This window comes from Drosophila obscura, unplaced genomic scaffold (genome assembly GCF_018151105.1).
Source record: "Drosophila obscura isolate BZ-5 IFL unplaced genomic scaffold, ASM1815110v1 contig_150, whole genome shotgun sequence".
NCBI classification, from domain to species: Eukaryota; Metazoa; Arthropoda; class Insecta; order Diptera; family Drosophilidae; genus Drosophila; species Drosophila obscura.
In genome coordinates this window covers 8,386,784-8,405,382 of record NW_024542736.1, presented here as the reverse complement: position 1 = coordinate 8,405,382, position 18,599 = coordinate 8,386,784, and the positions used below count along the sequence as shown (strand labels likewise).

Genomic DNA, 18,599 nt, shown 5'->3' with positions numbered 1-18,599 from the left:
TACCGAGAGAGAAACATGAATAAGGCAGTGGACATGGCCAATGTTATGAAAAATGTATGTCCAGGCTGATTATGTTAGGGGCATTTATGACAAACTGGCTGGTTATTATTTAACGGGGATGGACCGGGATACATCCTGCCTGTCTCTATATATAGATCATATATCAGATGTCTGGCACAAGTGGCAGCTTGTGTCGGTATCGTATCCATGTAAGTTGTCGAGCAGTAAAAATAACAGTAGCCCTCCAGGAAGGAGATGGAAATGGAGATGTAGAGTAGAAGTTGACGCTGCACAAATATTTAACGACCCGCCCACAATATGAAGTCGTAAAGTTGGCAATATTTGCTTCCTGCTGCCGCTGGGTCTGCACTTCCCTATAGTTTTTAATAAGCATTGGTAAATGTTTGGGATGAAAGTGGAAAGAATTTGTACTAGAGCTCGCTGAGCTGGGCTGACTGGACTGGTCTGAGGTAGGCGGGCATCCGCATCCACACTCACATCCACAAGATGATGATGATGATGATGATGAGGCTCCCAACTCGTTATGGCGAACCCCATACAAAATGGTATACTTGCGAGTCTATTTTTTATGGGAATACAAAGAGAGGCGTCGCTCAAAATATGACAAAACGCGAGGATATGGAAATGACTCATAAAATAGTTATGTATGTGGGGTTGAGCTAGATTCTCCTTCGGGTGTATGCATTGAGTCATTTGCTTTGTGGCATATTATTGGAAACGAGGAGCTGCACCCACAATTGATTAACGTTACAAATGGCAGATGTCGCATGGTTCCAGTAAATTTTCAAACTTGAAATCGTTTATTCTAAGATCAACCTTTTTTTTAATTGGATCGCCTATTGGCGGGCAAATCGCCGCCTGCCAATTTCAATAAAACACTCAATTCTTTGCCATCGAATCTGCTCACATGTTGGACGATCCACTCCTCCCTTTCCACGCACTATTCCAGCACAATTCAACCATAAACACTTTTAAGCTTTATGGTGCCCACATTTACACGTCGCCATTGCCTACCCATTGCAACCCAGAGAGCCCGTTGTTCATGCCTCAGTCTCAGTCCCAGTCCCAGTCGCGTCATCCTGCAATCCTAAAATACCATCGTGACGTGTTTAGTGCCGAGAAACGATGTTGAGCTGTTACGGCCGGAGTATTGCAGCTACCTGGCAGTAGAGTGGAGCGTAGTGGAGCTTTCCCATGCCGGAAAGCAAGGAAGCAGGCAAAACTGAGAACTGAAACCGAAGCTGGGTCTCCCAAGCCTCTGAGCGACGGTGTTGGCAATGTCGTAAATTTTTCGCATGCATTTTTCGGTTTAATGATGCATTTACGATCCCAGCAGCAGTGGCGACACAGGCAACTCCCAGCTCCCGTACTTCCCCCCACCGCTCCACCGCGCCACCGCTCCACCGCCAATCCCGGACTGGAAGCAAAAAACTTCATCTGCTTCTGGGACGTGCCACGGTAATGGTTTCAGTGAAATGGCAACAACTTGAAAAGCAATCGTTACAATTTTTAATGTCATCAACAAAACAAACAGCAGCTGATACTTCTGCACTGAGGCAATTCCATTTTCTGGGGATTCGGGTTTCGTTTCCATTTGTTAATGGCTTCAAGGAGTGGGAGGGGGTAGGCAGTGTAGGTCGGGAAATCCACTTCGCTCTTCGCCGTTGCTCTCGGGAATAAAGGTCAGCCTAACCGATTCTCTGATTAGGGAAAATAGTTTATTTTTGACATTTCAGGTTTATGCTTTTATAATATTTCGTTGGACTAAATCCTACTTAAGTCGATAACAATATTTATACAATGAGAATTATTATTATTAAATACTACAAGTAGAGCTTCGCAGTACATCGAAAGAGTTAACCTATTAACTCGTATGTATGTATATATATATATATATATATTTTATTTGTGCACCATCTCACAACAGTTTTTCGTAGCAGATCACCAGCTGGAAATTAGTTTTCCTTTTTCGGACAAAAACTCTCATTTATATTTATACGTAGCGAACATTTTTGAGATTAGCGGGTAGAACTTTATGGATGAGTATGGAATATTTGTAACGTATCTTCCTCCATGGCACCTATTGATATCCAATTTCAACTGTACATAAGTTGATTAAATTCATTAATGCTTCAATTAAGTACTAAGGTAACAAAGGAATAACTTAAGTGACTCGTGGGAAGAGCTTTGAGGGAAGGGAAACCAAAAACTATCTAGAAATAATGAAAGACTTAAACAAATTTTGAACTAAATTTGTACACCCGATGTACATTTTTGTGTTGATTGTTGAAATGTTGTTTGATTTGCGATATTTTCGAAAATATTAAAAATATTAGATTCATTTTTTTTCATCGTTTCGTTGGCGGCATAGTTTTTCTTGAGTGTTGAGTAGGATCCAATGGGGGCGTGTTGATTGAAGAGAAGAGAATGTTGATTGTTGATTGATTGATTGATAGACAGACATCGACATCGTCCTCAGAGTGGGGGGTATATTGATTGAAGAAAAAGGGCGTGGGGAGCAACGGTCACAGCTCACACATCGATATATTTGGTTTGTTGATTGAAGATAATCCAGTGGCGCTTTAGCTTACCGATAAATTCGATATATTTACAGAGGTTTGGCTTCTTAAAACTTTAATTTAATTTACTTTACTTTGATTTTCTCAAGTCGAACTCGCGCGCGAATCGTCGCTTAAGCATTAGGCTAAGTTTGTGATGCTGAACAATAAATATCGGGGCAACAATAAAATCGCAATATTTGTAACTCAATAGTCAGTTAATGAACAATTTATCATCCACATTGCCGCGTTGTGTTGCGTAGCTCCCCCCCGTCATAGATATTCAAATTATGCTGACGGGAGTACTCATTCACAACGTACTGGCCTGGTTTGGATCAGATCGGAAGATATTGGGCATTGATTATATATGTATGTTCGTTGCACATGTGGTGTGAGTGAGGTGTATTCACATGTTGTGGGGGGTGGGGTGGTGTGCTACTTGCAGATCTCTTCACTTACCCTCTTCGATGCGACGCGAAGCCTCTTCGATATTTGCGTCAGCGTCCTTCAATATCACATACATGAGCGGCATCAGCTCCCAGGGATATCGGAATTTCTCTAATAGCTTTTGGCAATAGTCTAGGAAAACATCTTGGCCTGCAATGTATACAAAAAATATGAGACACAAGTTAGTTTTTCCCATGATTTCAATGATCGGACACCGATCTCTTATCTAATTCACAGTTAGCTACATTCATTCATCAATCCACATAACATAAACATTGAAATAAATAAACAAATCTGCTAGTAGGCAGTCACAGTCCCGACTTATCTGCATACGGTACAGCAGCGACAGACCCGACTCCCACTCTCTCCCTCCGGCAATCTCTGCCGGACAAAGGCATGCGAGACATAAACATGGCGGCGAATACGTAGGCACAAATTGCAACCCAATACTGGAGGGAACCCAGAACGGAATCGAACCACTCGAGGCCCACACCGCAGGCCATTAAAATAATAAAGAGACAAAACAAATGCTCAACCAGCATTAAGAGGAGGCTGCTGTAATGCAAGAGGTAAAGAATGGCTGAGCGTTGGTCTGAATCTGATTAGTTGTCTTATATAAAAATGGTTATTTTATTACTTCTTAGGCATATGTATAGTGTACAATGTACATTTTGCACACTATGTAGGTGCATTTATTTTACTCCTACTTGCATTCAAATGTAGAAAATGCATTATATACATATGTATATATATATATATATACAATCTAATTTACTTTGTAAAACTTTCACAATTTTCTTAAAACTTATTTGTTTTATGGCATCATAGAATAGAGCATAAATAGATGGAAATATTGAATGTTTAATGTTTTAAGGGAAACATATTCATATTGTATGTACCTATGTATGTACATATGTATGTAGTTAAATACTAAACGTTTCCTAAGTTTCCGGTATATGTATTAGAAAACTAAATATTTTTACATAGGATTTAGCACAGAAAAGAATGCCACTTAGAGTACGATCCATTATAGTATGTTATTTATGTATTTTAATATAGATAAATACATCTAGTAGGTAGCTTACGAACACTTGCAGAAACATCCGTATGCATACATATATGTAAACTATGGAGCTGTCATAGCAACGTTAAAAAAAAAACAACCATTTGCAGGAAATACTTCTTGTTGTTCAATTAAGATACATAAAACTGTACATAATTGTAGGTGTTGCAATTGATCTGGTATGCATTTTAATATAGTTAAAATTTCCGAGTGGCTTCATGAACACCAACACATTATTTCGAATGCTTTTTGTTCGAACATTGCACATTTATTCCACTTATTTCCCCAATGGCTACCTGTCCGACCATTCTTCATTTTGCTGTGGCACTATTCGTGTGGCCTCTGGTGCTGTCGTTTCACGTTTAAGTTGCTTGCCCACTCTTTCTCACTCTTTCCTCTCTCTCTTTCTCACTTTGAGCTTATGCCATTATGCTCTTCGTATCGCCTGCCATTTTTTTGTTCTTCTTGTTTTTACCTACACAACAACAGCAACAACAACAAGAGCAACAACAATAGCCTCGGCATAGTCATCGTCATCGTTGTCGGTAGTTTCGTTGTAGGCGGAGCTTCATATCCATTGGCCCGTTTTATTATGTCTCTCGCTTCTTTCCTCCTTTAGTGCTGTTGTTGTTGCTGGCGCTGCTGTTGCTGCTGTTGCTGCTGCTGCTGCTGTTGTTGCATGCAACTGTGCTGAGTAGTTGGCGCTTTGTTGCAGGGAGTTTGTGGCGCAAGATTTGCATTGGTGAACTCAGTCAGTGGGCAGTGTGTGTGTGCGTGCTTGTGTGTGTTTGCGAGCTGTGTTCAAGCATGTCTTTGGAGGAGCTCTACTTCCTGTTGTTGCTTCTTGCTGCAATTGCGGTGCCGTTTAGCTTACATGATTTCTGGCGTGGCACAATGCACACACGCTCAGGCACACCACACAGACACAGGAGTAGCATGAGGCATGTGGCATGCATGAATTTGATCGCATTGCACGCACATTTGTTGTGCTGTTTGCAGCACTTTAATTTAGTAATTAAGCCATTAGTGCGCCTGGCCATGTTTTTTTGGGGGGAGCGGTGGTAGTTAGTATTTTATGCTTTCAGATTATTTTATTAGCCGCAAATAAATCTAATAAATTGATTTATTGCTGCCGCCAAACACAGCATGACCGTGGCCATAACAAGCCAAACAATTTGATTAGCCCCAATTCGTTTTGCTTTTGCATTTTAATCACTATGTGCCATCGGATTAGACAGAACTCTGTGCGATAGGGTTTATTCCCTCAGTATGCAAACACAAAATTAAACTTTTCTAACATCGCTTCATTTCTACATATCTAAATAAAGTTACTTATGTAAGATTGCATAAACTTACATACACCTTTCATCTTATTGAGATGATTGCCAAAACCTTTGACAGCTGACGATACATTATAATGAAATAAAATCGACAGAATCAATATTTTCGTATACCATGCCATAAAGGATTTATGTCCCTTTTCGTTCGCATCTCAGATATGTGGAATATTTTTAATTTGATTGACGTGAAACAAATTCAATATTCGTCCCGATCCCAGGACATTTTAGTCACTTTTCCCGAACTGAACGAGTATACAGATTATGTGTTTATTATGTAAGCTGCTCGGAAGATGCTGGTAACGCCCACTTTAAACGAATATTTTGTCTGCTTCCCCTCTGCAACGAGCTGCAGCTGTTGTTGCACTGCCACACCCATACAGAAATGCCGAGATGCATATACACATATATATCTTTGGATATATATGTACATATGTATGTATGCATAGGTATGTACATGCACATTATATGTATGTACAGTTAGCCAGTAAACGATGCCATTAACGCGCATAAACTGACTCTGCGCAGGGTCGAGTGGCAGGAGTGCATCCACACCAACGCAGAGAAATATAAGTATATATATATGTACATACATACATAGGTACATATGTATATACACGAGATGGGTATATGCAGGTTGCACTGGTATTGGGGCTGTTATTACTTTTATTACTGTCCAAACTGCAGCTAACCTTCCACTCGGCTCTCTGCTCCTGCTCGCCCTCTCACAATATCCGACTCCGAATCCGACTCCGTCTCCGGCTCCGAGTGTTCCCCGAGTGTCCTCGTTCCGGGCACTCCATGCTCGTCCCCATCCTGCTCCCCGTCGAGTCGTTTAAGTCGTTAGCCAAGTTTTCTTGCTCGTTTTTCTGCGCCTTTTTATGAGTTTGTTGCTGCAGCACGAAGTGGGTTTTTGGCGCTGCACCTTCTCCTCCTCCAGCCCGCCCTTCCTACGGAGTCTGCTGCAGCTGCTCAGGCCACGCTCCTCCTGAAGAAGGTTTATATACAGCTTTTTTGTACCAATTGGCAGGCATTACATGGCCAAAGGAATCCATTGCCAATCGACGACAGCCGCCTCGGCACCGACTTCGTTTCGATAGCTGCAACCAACTACTCTGCGCCAACTTTCATCGATAATTGTATAGTTTAAGTTATACATGACATAATACAGGTACATAGTATGTACTAAATATATATAAAAAAAATTTTAAAAAAATTAAAAACGATTTTGAAGCTAACTGCCCACGACTTAAATCCTGGGTCAAATAATATATATGTTTGTACATATTTAAAAATCCTAAGATTATTCTTCTATCACTTTGATGTGTTTTATATACTTTTCTGTGACTGGCTATTGATCGGATCTAGTGTACATTGTGCTTGCGTACCACCTTAAGCATGATTCAGGTCTGGTTTCGTAGACAAATGTCAACATGTGCATGCATACTCGTTGAGTATCTGTCAACGCTCTGCTCCAAATCGACAATTCATCTAGGTATCTTATCCGGGTTCATTGTATTCAAATTGGTAGTCGTTTCGACCATCACGATCTTAATTCTACGCTGCATACTGCTAATCAACAATTTTGATTAATTATAATAGCCCGATTATAGAGCTTTACAACTGTTGAAGCTGCAAAGATACTTATTTAGAGACATATAAAACAATTAGAAGAGCAAACCTGAATATGTAGCTTTCTATAGTTTAAAATATCTTTTAAGCTGGTGATTGGCATTTATATTTATTATGTATGTACATTTATGTGGTACACATCATCCACATCGCTGGAATCTATGTCAGCGACATGGAAGAAGGAGCTGTTGATCGACTTGTGAGAGATTAAAAATGAAAAACACTTTTAATGCAGAGGTAAATGAGAAATGTACATTAATGATGCTTTAATGATTAAAGCATGTCCCTTTATTTTAACAAAAGCTGAAAAAGTTAAATTGCATTATTCGTAAAGTAAACACAAGTCGTTTTGTATATCCATCAATGATGTTACATTTAGTAATTCTTTTAGTATTCATTATTGAATCATTTTTTGAAAGCCTTTCATCTTGATTGTGTTTTAAAATAAAATTAAAGTTTCTAGCAGTATCTTCCGGTATAAAATATTACAATATGTATATTGAAAATCTTTATTGCTCCATCTATAACCAGAACACGGTGAAATATTTTCCAGCTAAAATGCATTCATTTCACAGCTGCTAATAAACCCAAAAAGTCTGTGTCTCTCCGAGCAGAACACTTTGACATCGTGCTGTAAAATTAACTTGAGCAATAAAAAAAGGATAGAACCAGAGAGCTAGAGAGATAGAGAGAGTGAGATGCTTTCGAAATATTTTAATAAAATTTCGTTGAGTTCTGCAGCTGGATAAGTTCTTGCTACCGAAAAAGATGAGGAACTGAAAGCTGAGGAACGACTGTGCTGTGCCGTAAATGCCTTGAAATATCTGCAGATCTGCCCTGTCCGTTTGCCCCGTCGGCAGCCCAGAGCACGGATAAAGCGGATTGCAGCCTGAGTAGTCGGCAAAGTCGTAAAACGTAACAACAATAAAAAATAATAAATCGACATATCCACAAAATGGCAACTCAAAACGTTCAGTATGCACAGAAAGGAGTAAGTAGCAGGCAAATGCCACAAAAAGGGAGACGAATTGATGAAATCCTCGCATCTTGCATCTCGCATGGGGCAATGTGGCAAATGAAGCAAGCATTGGAATGCTGTGTGGATGCGCCCGGACCGGCACAGGGACCGAGACCGAGACCGGGACCAAGACTGATGTGTCGGCCAGAAGACGGGGATGGTATAATGCAGATGCAAGCTGAGCAGACAATACTCGAATAAAATCTTTGGCTGTGGGAATGGAAATGGAAATAGAAAGGAGCAGAAACAATGTTTTAATGAGCCACAGCAGCAGTCGCCGTTGGGATGACTCCAGAAGTTGGCTAAGCAGTTGCCAATGTTCGAAATGTATGAAGTGTGTAAGAATGCGGAATATTCATACAAGACATATGTACTTTTAATCACGATCATGTCTTTAATTTCGGTAGTCCTCGTCATGGACACACTGCTGAATGCACAAATGGGTTATTTAAATTGATTCCAGATATTAGATACGCTTTCGACAAATTCTATATTGCTCCGAGAGAATAATTCCACAATGCACAGCTAGACTACACTCAATGGAAACAAAATTTTCCATTTAATTATCCATTTACTGTCCATATGAAGAAAAAGTGGAGCTCTCAACAAAAAATATTAATTCTATAAAAAGAATTGGGATTAGGAACTACATTCTAAATTTAAAAAAAAAATAGAAAAAACTGGAATCATAAAAACAGTTAATCGTTAAATCAGTTTGCGGAATAAAAAAAAAGCTCAACTGAAATGTTGTTTTAAATCTAAAAGTATCTGTCTTTGCTTATTAGATCATCATTTCAATAGAGCACATTGAAACGGTGATCAAGTTGGACTGACCTATGTACATATGGTAGCTAAGTTCTAGAAAAACATTAACTAACATTTTATTGAGTTTTTTTTTTTTTATTGAGACACGTGGGCCAGATGTCTCCGATAGACATTAAGATACCCGGTACACAGGTTCTATATATGCAAAGTGTAATGGGTGGAAAGGGTTCGAGTTTAAGTCTTGCTGAGTGAGAGAGGGGGAGGAGATGGTGATAGTTAAGAACTAAAACGAAATAGAAAAAGTTAGGGGACTCCAAAGGTGTGCCCGTGCCCATATCATGTAAATACATTTCTAGAATGTAGCAGTTTCACTTCCTTATGGGAGCGTGTTAGATTATAATAATGTTTGCAGCTCTTTTACACATTTCTTAGTAAATGTTCACACTGAATAAAATGCCCAGCTGGGAAGAATCTATCCAGAGAAAAGCTTCTTGCTTTATAACAACGCGTATTGAAGCAATAAAACTGAAAAGTAACCATCCTTGGATTGCATTCGCCTTTTCATTTGTTATTCATTGCCTCACCTTCAATTGAGTTAAATTTCCAAACACTAAACCTCTCAGCCAATATCCGTTGGCTGACTGACTGGATGGCTTGGCTTGGCTTGGCTCACCTTTTGCCGAAGAGCTTTCCTTTCATCGCCGCAGCTCATTGAGGGGGTTAGCGGAAAGCTCTTTGTGCATTCGTCAACACAACTGCAGTAAAGGCTAATAAAAGTGCATGTAGCATGTAGCATGGAGCATGGTGCCTTTTTACGAGACATGGGTAGGGGATGGCAGCGGTAACGGGAATGGGAACGTAAATGGGAATGGAGGGGGGACGTGGATAAGGATGTCGCTTGTCCTTGCCAAAAGGCGGAAGTTGGCTTTGACAGCGGAGCTGGGTCGCTGTTGCTTTTGCTTTTGCCGTTGGCCAAGTTAAGCTTGTTAAGCTTGGCACGAAAGCAGTTTTAATCTCAAAATTAAAACGTTTGCAATTTTCAGGAGACTTTACGAGTTATATAAAGAAAAGGCGAAAGCTTCGCTTTCGTCTTTGTCGTCGTTTTCGTAATCGTTGTCGTTGTCGTTACCCCCTCTCGGCTCCTGCCACCTCCTGGCATCTTTCGGGTCTCGTCGCATTTGAACATCCTTCTCCTTGCCATCGTAATTCACTCCAACTTGTGTAATATTTTAGTCATCCTCGTGTCATGCATATCCCCACTCTCAGCCCCGCCCCGCCCCGCCCCCTATTTAAGGGGTATATCTTCGCCCCTGCATTTTGCATGCATTTATATAGTTTTTATTTTTATTATCGAAAATAACAAGCTTTTTCTGTAGATTTATTTTTATGATCGCCGCGCTGTCGCAAATTTTTTACTGTTTGAACTTAACATTTGACTTCAACTTGTTCCCGGTAATAAAGTTTCCTGTCCCCAGCCCCAGCTCCAGTCCCAGTCCAGTGCTTTCTGTTTCTTTCTGTTTCTGCGTTATTGGTGGATACAAATTAGCAAAGATTAGATAAGTTCTATTCCCACAAGTTTGCCAACTCAACTTTTGTTAGGGTAGCCATTTTTCCCCCCCGCTTCGAAAGTCGGGAAATCGTTCTATAGTTTCTGCCTCCATTATCAAACAGTTTGTCCCCCGCCCCTGCTCAGGCCAATCGAGCTTATCAGCAAATTTTAGTTACGTATCATTTTTGCTACATTGACAGAGCTTTATGTGCCTATTAATACAACACACAGTCTTAGTATGCGTACGGGTATAGGGTAATTGTTTAAATAAAAATGTATATGCACTTTGTACTACGAAGTGTACTACATTATACAATTATACTTAGAGAATGAACAGCTCACTATTGTGGGGTAAGGATCTAATAAACTACACTGATGAATGTGATAGAAGGTATGCACATAGTGTGTTTAAAAAACAATGATCTCACACTGAAGAATCATGTGTACATGTATATCTATGTTACCTGCGCACATCACCCATATTAATGTGCTTCGTGTAAATTTTCTGTACAAGGTTTAGTAACATTTCCATGTCTGCTTTTGCTGTTTTTTCCAGGTATGTTGCATTGGCCAGCCGTGCACTGAATCCTAGCTGTTGTGGGTTGGACTGGCGAACTGCTTCTACTGCTCAAGTCAGAAAAGATCAGGCTGAATAGCTGATCAATTCGTATGCAAACTCACTCGTTTAATCAAATTCATGTGCCTCAGTTCTCACAATTCCCCCATCGCGATATATCGTTTGCATAGTCACTGATTTTTCCTCTCATAGATGCAATTTTTAGGTACAATGGCTTCTCTTTTGCCAGCACTTACATATGCTCATTTAATTGGCATTTTTCGTTCCCCTCTACATTAAATTGGCAAGCTCTCGCCATGCTCGAACACTTCGTGGAATGATCTGACTTTACCGTCAGCTTTCTTCTAGTGTAGACGTAGACCCCTCCGACAAAGGGATACATTGTATGGGCGCTGCACATTTAAATAAATTTTAATTGCCAACAAAAATGTTTTGGCTCTACGTCAATCAAGTCGCCAAACTACTCGTGGTTCATTTGTTCAATTCTCGTCGCCTTTCGGTAATTTTATGACATTTTAATGAAGACAACCATGCTCTAGTGCCAGCTCTCGTTTCCTAATAGTCGGCATGAAACACGAGGCAAGTCTATAGAAATGCCAGCTCTCCCCTTGGATGATTTCTGGCCAAGTGTGTGCAAGTTTCACAATCACAATATCTAAGGACTCGAATTAAAATGCACAAGCATCGTACAACATTTTAATTTTAAATCATGCTGAATGCTAATTACAGCTCGTGTCTGTGACAATTATCTGGCTACTTGAAAGGTTGAGGAACTCTTAATGATCTTTAAAATGTGGAAAGCATTTCTTGCTCATTTTTGATAAGTTGGAGGAATGTACGAGATATTTAGCATCAAAATCAAACAAATGCTTTTAATCTTATTAAAATTGCTAAAATTCTACAGAACTTAATACATGAACAGGTGCACATCCTGGGCCGTAACCTACATTCTATATGCATATGTACAATGTACTCCATTATCTTTGTTTAAATACACACACATATATAAGTAACGATAAGCTTTAAAGAACTAATATTTGAAGAAGAATTAAACACACAATTTACTTTGAAGGTCGTTGATGTAAGACCCACACCAACACCGTTTGCGGTAAGCAAACACACTCGCTAATAGAGCCGTCAAGTAACACTCTGCCCCAGAGAAGCGCTGACAGGGCACAGAGCAAGCACAAAAAGTAAAGCAAAACTAAGCGCCAAAGCAGAAGCAGAAATAGCCACCGTGAGGAGCAGCGGGTGGGTCGACATGACACAGTGGACCTACTGTCAGTCAAACTTTTGCTGGCTCTCGTACATGGCAGCACCAGTCGCCAGCACATGCCAGAGGGTGCAGCCCTCCCCAAGACACCCCAAGTGACCACCACAGGAACAGTGGATGTGATGGCGATGCCTCGCATTCCGCGGCGGGTGGGGCCTGGGCAGCCGGGCAACTGGGCAACTGGGACTACGTCAACTGTTTATGGATTACACGTGTCGGGCATGCCAAGTTCAAGACCACGTCGCTTCGTGTCGCGTCGATATCTGTCGCCACCGTTTATTGGGGCACACAGTTGCCAGATCAGACGCTGTCGCTAAAATATCAAAGGCAGGAAACTTTAACGCAAGCCCATTTTCAGTAATTAGCTGAATTCCAAAATGAGTCAAGACAGGCAAATATGTAGATTCAGGGGTCCAAAGCGGCACACATTAGTTTCATCGACACCTTGACCAAATAAATATTAAGCCGACTGAGTAGCCGACATCCTGATTTGATTTGTGATTCTATTTGTGATTTGATTTCAGCGGCTCCGAACAGAAGGCAGCAATGTAGCATAGTAGCATAGTAAAAGTACCCTCTGTAAGGGTAAATATTCTATATATGTAAGTATAACTATTACTATCAGAGCACCATAAACATTCGAATTTTATTAGCTTCGCCCTCGCCGTGCCGTCACCCACCTAATTTCTTCCGGCAGTTCGGATTTCCCATAAATATTACTTGATATGTACTTGTACCTGAAAGCACAGGCATAGGCATACTCGTATGCAAAAGTGCATACCTATTTTTAAATATATATTTAGTGTGCCTTTTTGTGTGTCTCAGATTATAATAATATCATATTGGCAAATTGGCGCAGGAAATTGCTCAAAATCTGCATCAGGGATGATCAGCAGGTAATCAGGTGAGCTGTAGAGAACTCTATCCTTGGCATCAAATGAAGCGTCAATCAGACTGGCATGCACCATGCAGAATCAGCCATTAATTATAGCGCAAATCAAAACTATGGGGGCTATTTATATGTACAATATGTACTATGTACCTACAACAAGTGCCCGTCCTCGGGGAACGCACTCCACTCTGTTCCGTCTGTTGTCAATTGCCAACTGCTTTCGCGCCCTAGGCCTCAGCGTCTATTGTGAGAATGCCGGCATCGGTCTGGCAGATTGTTCACATTACTTATCGGGCAAGTGCTCATTAACATACGTCGTGGCGTCAGAAGTAAATGGATTTTAATATGCTTCGTAAATGATTTGAGACTCACAGAGTTGAGGCATCTTCCACCCAATCTTCGTCTGTTTCTGCAATGCCTACAGCATTGATAGATCAGATATCTAGACTTTATCGGACACGATATAAATTAACAAATTTATTATCTTCAAACAATCTGCAGTCCAGGATGATTTTTATTAGTAGGTATTTGTGTACAAGATAGACTTTATTTTGTATAATTCTGTGCACTATTTCGGGGTAGTCTACGGTGAGAACTTCTGCGGAAATTCACGCTCTGAATGCTTCAGTTGCTGTTGCTCGGCTTACATTTGTCATCGAACAGCATCATCATCATCATGCCAACGAAGCGACTTCAAACCTGACGACTGACAAATGCCACGGGCTGAATCTTGCATCTCGCATCCCTCGATGCACATTTTTGGCATCATTTTGGTTTTGGGTATTTTTAGGCAACGAGGAGGTTCTAAATTAAATGAAATGTGCAGCAAAATTGAGCAGCGAAACAGTCCTCAGATGGGGGAGAGGAAGTGAAGCACACCACCTGCCACCACCAGCAGCGTCAGCGGTAGAAACACAACTCCACTCAGCGCTTATCATTATTATCAGCGCTTGTGCGAGCAGTTTGCCCTTTTCCCTTGCTTGATGATGATCGCGATAAGCTCCGGGACTTAGTGCCTTATCGGGGAATCGGCCAAGGTTTTTGCAGGGCACGCAGTGAACGTGATGGGTGATGTTGCACTGGCAGTGGCACTGGCACTGCTGTACCACAGCGCTTAATTGAATTTGGCAATGTTCGTGTTGTGTTAGGTCCCGGAACACGTTCCCAAACCCAAAACCCAAGCCCGAACCCCCCATTAAGCGCTATTGCCAATTGGCTCCGGCTTAAGCACTTGGATAGGATGTGAGAGAGATTTTCTTTGGCCACTGTGCTGGCCACTAATTTCATACATCATTGACGGACGGGTACGGCTGACGGCTGACTGGAGTGGACTGGGGGGCAAGAATTGGAGAAGAAGTCAATGTTTTGTCTCCGGGCTTAGCTGGCTGCTAAGTAATTCTTCTTATTGACAGACGCCAGGCGAGTCGAACGAACGAACGAACGAATGCTTGCTAGACTGTGCCATCGTAAAATTTTCCTTTGCGCTTTTTACGAGCGAAGCCCGAAAAACGTTCCCGCTCCCGTAGACGTGGAAGTGGACATGGACGTGGATGTGGATGCGGACGTTGATGATGACGGCTGTACAAGTTGTACGACTACGAGTGCAACGACAACTGCGCCAAGCATATTTATTTGGGTTCGCCCGCAAGGTTTTTGGCGCTCGTAAAATTAAGAATGAAAAGCACCAAAAACCAAAATTTTCACAAAGAGCGTAGATTTCCTTCTATTTGCACTGTGTGTTTCCCCCTTGCGTGGCTTTTACGGCCGCTCGTTACATTCGCGTTAATTGCTGCGACTCAGATATAAATCAGCTGATGTGACGCCCGTGTCCTTTAAAGTCGAGACACAGCATACAGCATGCGAAGGACCCCTGAACAGTGCCATGCCGTGCCTGGAAATTGATTTGTGGCCCAACCCTTCAGTCGAATAAAAATTCAGTTTCCGAAATACGTGGTAGATTGGTAGATAGATATGTATGTTCTCTTTGATCTATAAAGGGATTAAACATTGAGTATTTTGGATCCATGTGACGAAATATTATGTTAGGGTACAAGTACATAAGTGCAAGCAACTCTTGGATTCAGCAGCCCTTGGAAGCTATTTCGTGTTGCAAATGCCTTTCCTTCTAGTAATATTTAATTGAGTATGAGTACTAAAAAACCATTATTCGTAATGACTAATTGACGGGATGACTCATCAACGCAAGGCCCACCAGCTAAGGTTTTGGAAGTAAATTGTACATATGTATGTAAATAAGCACGAAGAAAAACATTTGCCAACGTTTCATAAAAGTCTTCAAGTTTATATTGTCTTTTCTAAATGTTTTAATATTCATCATTAACGGCATAGAAATAAATTATGTTCTTCACACCAAAGATATTTAAACAAATAATTTCACAATATTTATTCACTATTATTGATAAATTGTTATTATCTTTGACATTTGTTTTAACGATTTTATTCATAATTTATTTAGCGTGCGCACAAAAATCGACTAAATTCGAATTCCCATTTGACCAGGCAGCGCACCAAGATAAACCAATCTGAATTTGCATGCAAATTTTAACGTTAGATAAATTATACACCTAGTCCATACATGTACACTGTACATATGTGGGTACATACATACATACGAGTATATCCATATGTATATAGGAACGTCTAAAGTTCTTGCGCAATTGAAGCGACAAAAACTCGTAAAGTTAATGAATCAATTAAAGCCAAAATCACCCCGATCAATACCCCTTCACACTGCTGTGTTGTCCACAAACCAGATTCCGATTTCGCTGCATGTATATGGAAATAAAAATGCAATTTATTGAGCCTCCATTGAGTGATAGGCAACATGTTATTTGAATTAAAAACCTGCCTAATTGTCAAACAGTTGTGGCAACTAAAGGCTGATTGAACCGAGGCATTGAAACTGCCGCTGCCACTGTCGCAGCCACTTGCTGTGTTCTGTGTTAATATACTCGGACATACAGACGTATGTACTTTTAATAGTGTTACCAGCCAGTGGCACATACAAATTAAGGAGCAAATTGAACAAAGTGCGAAATTTGCATGTAAACAATTAAAAATAATAAATTTATTGAATTGTGGTTCGATGTTAAATGTTGGGCAAGCGTCGGACATGGCCGTAAATCAGGCCGGAGAGATAGTAGTACGAGTACGAGCAGAAGGGAATGGCTGCGGGCAGGCCGTCATAAATCCATGCCAACCTCAAGACAATTAATGATATAATTATATCAGCTGAGCGTGAGTGGATAATTTTGTTGCATTTACCAAATATCTGCTCTTTTGAGGCCCTGAGGCCTATTAAATAAGATGGGCAATAAATTATACCGGCGATTGCACTGGCACCCTTCCCATACAATAAGTACATACATATGTACGGCAAAGCAGCCTAATCGCTCGAAGAATGCACAAGTGTCTAGGACCCTTCCCCTGCCCAGCCCTCTGCTCGCATGCTTCATCCGAATAAACCTCGCCCCACGCTGCGTATACGTATTGTTCTCGACCAAGCATAAATTAATAAGCCAAATGAATTTTCATTGCGCACTGCACTTCTGTTGCCAAGGAAAGTCCGAGTCGCAAACAATCGCAGAGAGAGAAACTAGTCGCCATGGCCCGAGAGAGTGAGTTAGCTTGAGAGCGATGGCAGACCGAGCGTTTGCTCTCCGAGTGCATGCATTTGTTTGCGATTACGACAACAAATTGCTTACACGTGCCGATTGTCATAGGCAGGGAAGGGTTGGGGATGCAGCCGGGTCCGTGGTTGTGGTTGGGGTAGTGTGTAAATAGCGGGAGAGATAGAGAAAAAGTGAATGCACTGACAGCTGTTCCGCCTTTCCCTGTGTGTGTGTAAGTGTGTATGCCATAAGCAAATGCATTTGAATTTGCTTTCAGTTTATACTCGAACACACACAGCACACATTCACATTCGGGGTACAGGTCTGCTCTGCTATGGTGCACACAGACGATGAAATGATTTTTTGAATGTAAAATGCATTTAATTTAAATATTTTGTAATCGATTTTCTTGGCCTTTTTTCTGTGGACAGACGAACTTCAAACGAATTTTACACATTTGTCTGAACCCCCAACCGTTTAAATCTGTAAGTTTGCCGCCACATACACCAGTGTCGTTACATTTCACTAACAGCTTCTCCATATTATCTTTTCTACCTTTTTCCCTTTTAAGCTTTAAAGTGACTCCCTTTAACTTAACAGCTTTTAGGTGCAATATCAGATATAATACCTGTTATATCTACATTAAAAAGGCTAAAGACCAACAGCCCAAATTGTTTCACATCATTCCTAACGTTGAATTTCCTATTCTCGATCCCCATGACACGACTGGGGAAAAACACTTGATTACACATGTTTGTTCTTATTTTTATTCAGCCGTCCATGCTATGTTTTACCGTACACTACGTATGGCGGGGGCCGCCGCAAAGTGACTTTGAAATTAAGTTTAAGACTCGTATAGCTCTCCCTTGTGTCTGACAATTTTTGCTTTCTTTTACGGCCAAACGATAAAGATGAGCGAGAAATTCCTCATCTCAACATCGCATGTGGTCCATTTTAGCGCCTGTGCCTGTCGACAGAGAGCAATACATTTTCAAATTCTCAAACGTGTCTGCAGTGCTGCTGATAGCCAACACCCAGCCTTAACTGCCCAGGAACAGACCCTAGCAATCCCACCCCACTCACTGAACTGTCCACTACGTGCCTTATTGTCTTATAATTTGTGTTGTATTGACCATGTCGGGGATGTGGGCTAAAGGAATGTGTTCGGCAAGAAAAATTGACACTCTGATAAAAATGCCAGAAAAAACAATGATCATCCTGTTGTAAGTGGGGGAGGGTTCTGTTCCATTGACTTCACCGTCGCGAGGCAGAGCTCTAGTGTGTGCCTGTGCCACTGTGTGGAAATTATTGGGCACTTAAATTTGGCATTGTTCTTGGTAAGAGCTTAAATAGCCGAATGGGAGGGGATAAATATAAATGAAATCATCGGCAATTTGTTCATACGACTCGTTCGCTAATTTATCTGTCCTAAAAATTTACTTAATTTATTTATACATCTACAAATTGTAGACATTTCTGACATTTTGTAGTGAGCCTGCGGCCTGCGGCCATAAAAATCCATGACCGCGCTCGTAATTCTTGTGCCACTTTCCGAGTGACGGGAATAATGCAATTACAAAATAAATCGTGTAGTCTTTATAGGTGTCTGGGAGTACTTAAGGTGGTATTTTATGGAGAAAGGATTGAGTAGCTTGGGTACAGACTGTCAACAAGCATTACGAGCAAGTATTTGAAACGAGATCGTGCAAAATACAACAATTAATTAACTGCAAAATATAAAAAGCTAGAAATTAACATTGAATGATTAAATTCTTACAGACACCCTTTTCTTTAGGTGGTTTACCTTAGAGATGCTACTGTAGCTGTGGCTACCA

General features: G+C 40.9%; 1 protein-coding gene across 4 annotated transcripts in view; it reads right to left on the bottom strand.

The window, feature by feature from the left end:
- LOC111079154 (protein doublesex) overlaps positions 1-18,599 on the bottom strand; it is a 44,928-nt gene that overhangs the window by 8,529 nt on the left and 17,800 nt on the right. For 3 of the 4 annotated variants that reach the window (XM_022374188.2, XM_022374189.2, XM_022374190.2), the window contains one exon: positions 3,039-3,176. In XM_022374188.2, the coding sequence (XP_022229880.1) occupies positions 3,039-3,176 (138 nt within the window). Of the gene's footprint in view, positions 1-904; positions 2,905-3,038; positions 3,177-18,599 lie in introns of those variants that run through there. The other variant, XM_022374191.2, reaches the window with a different exon arrangement.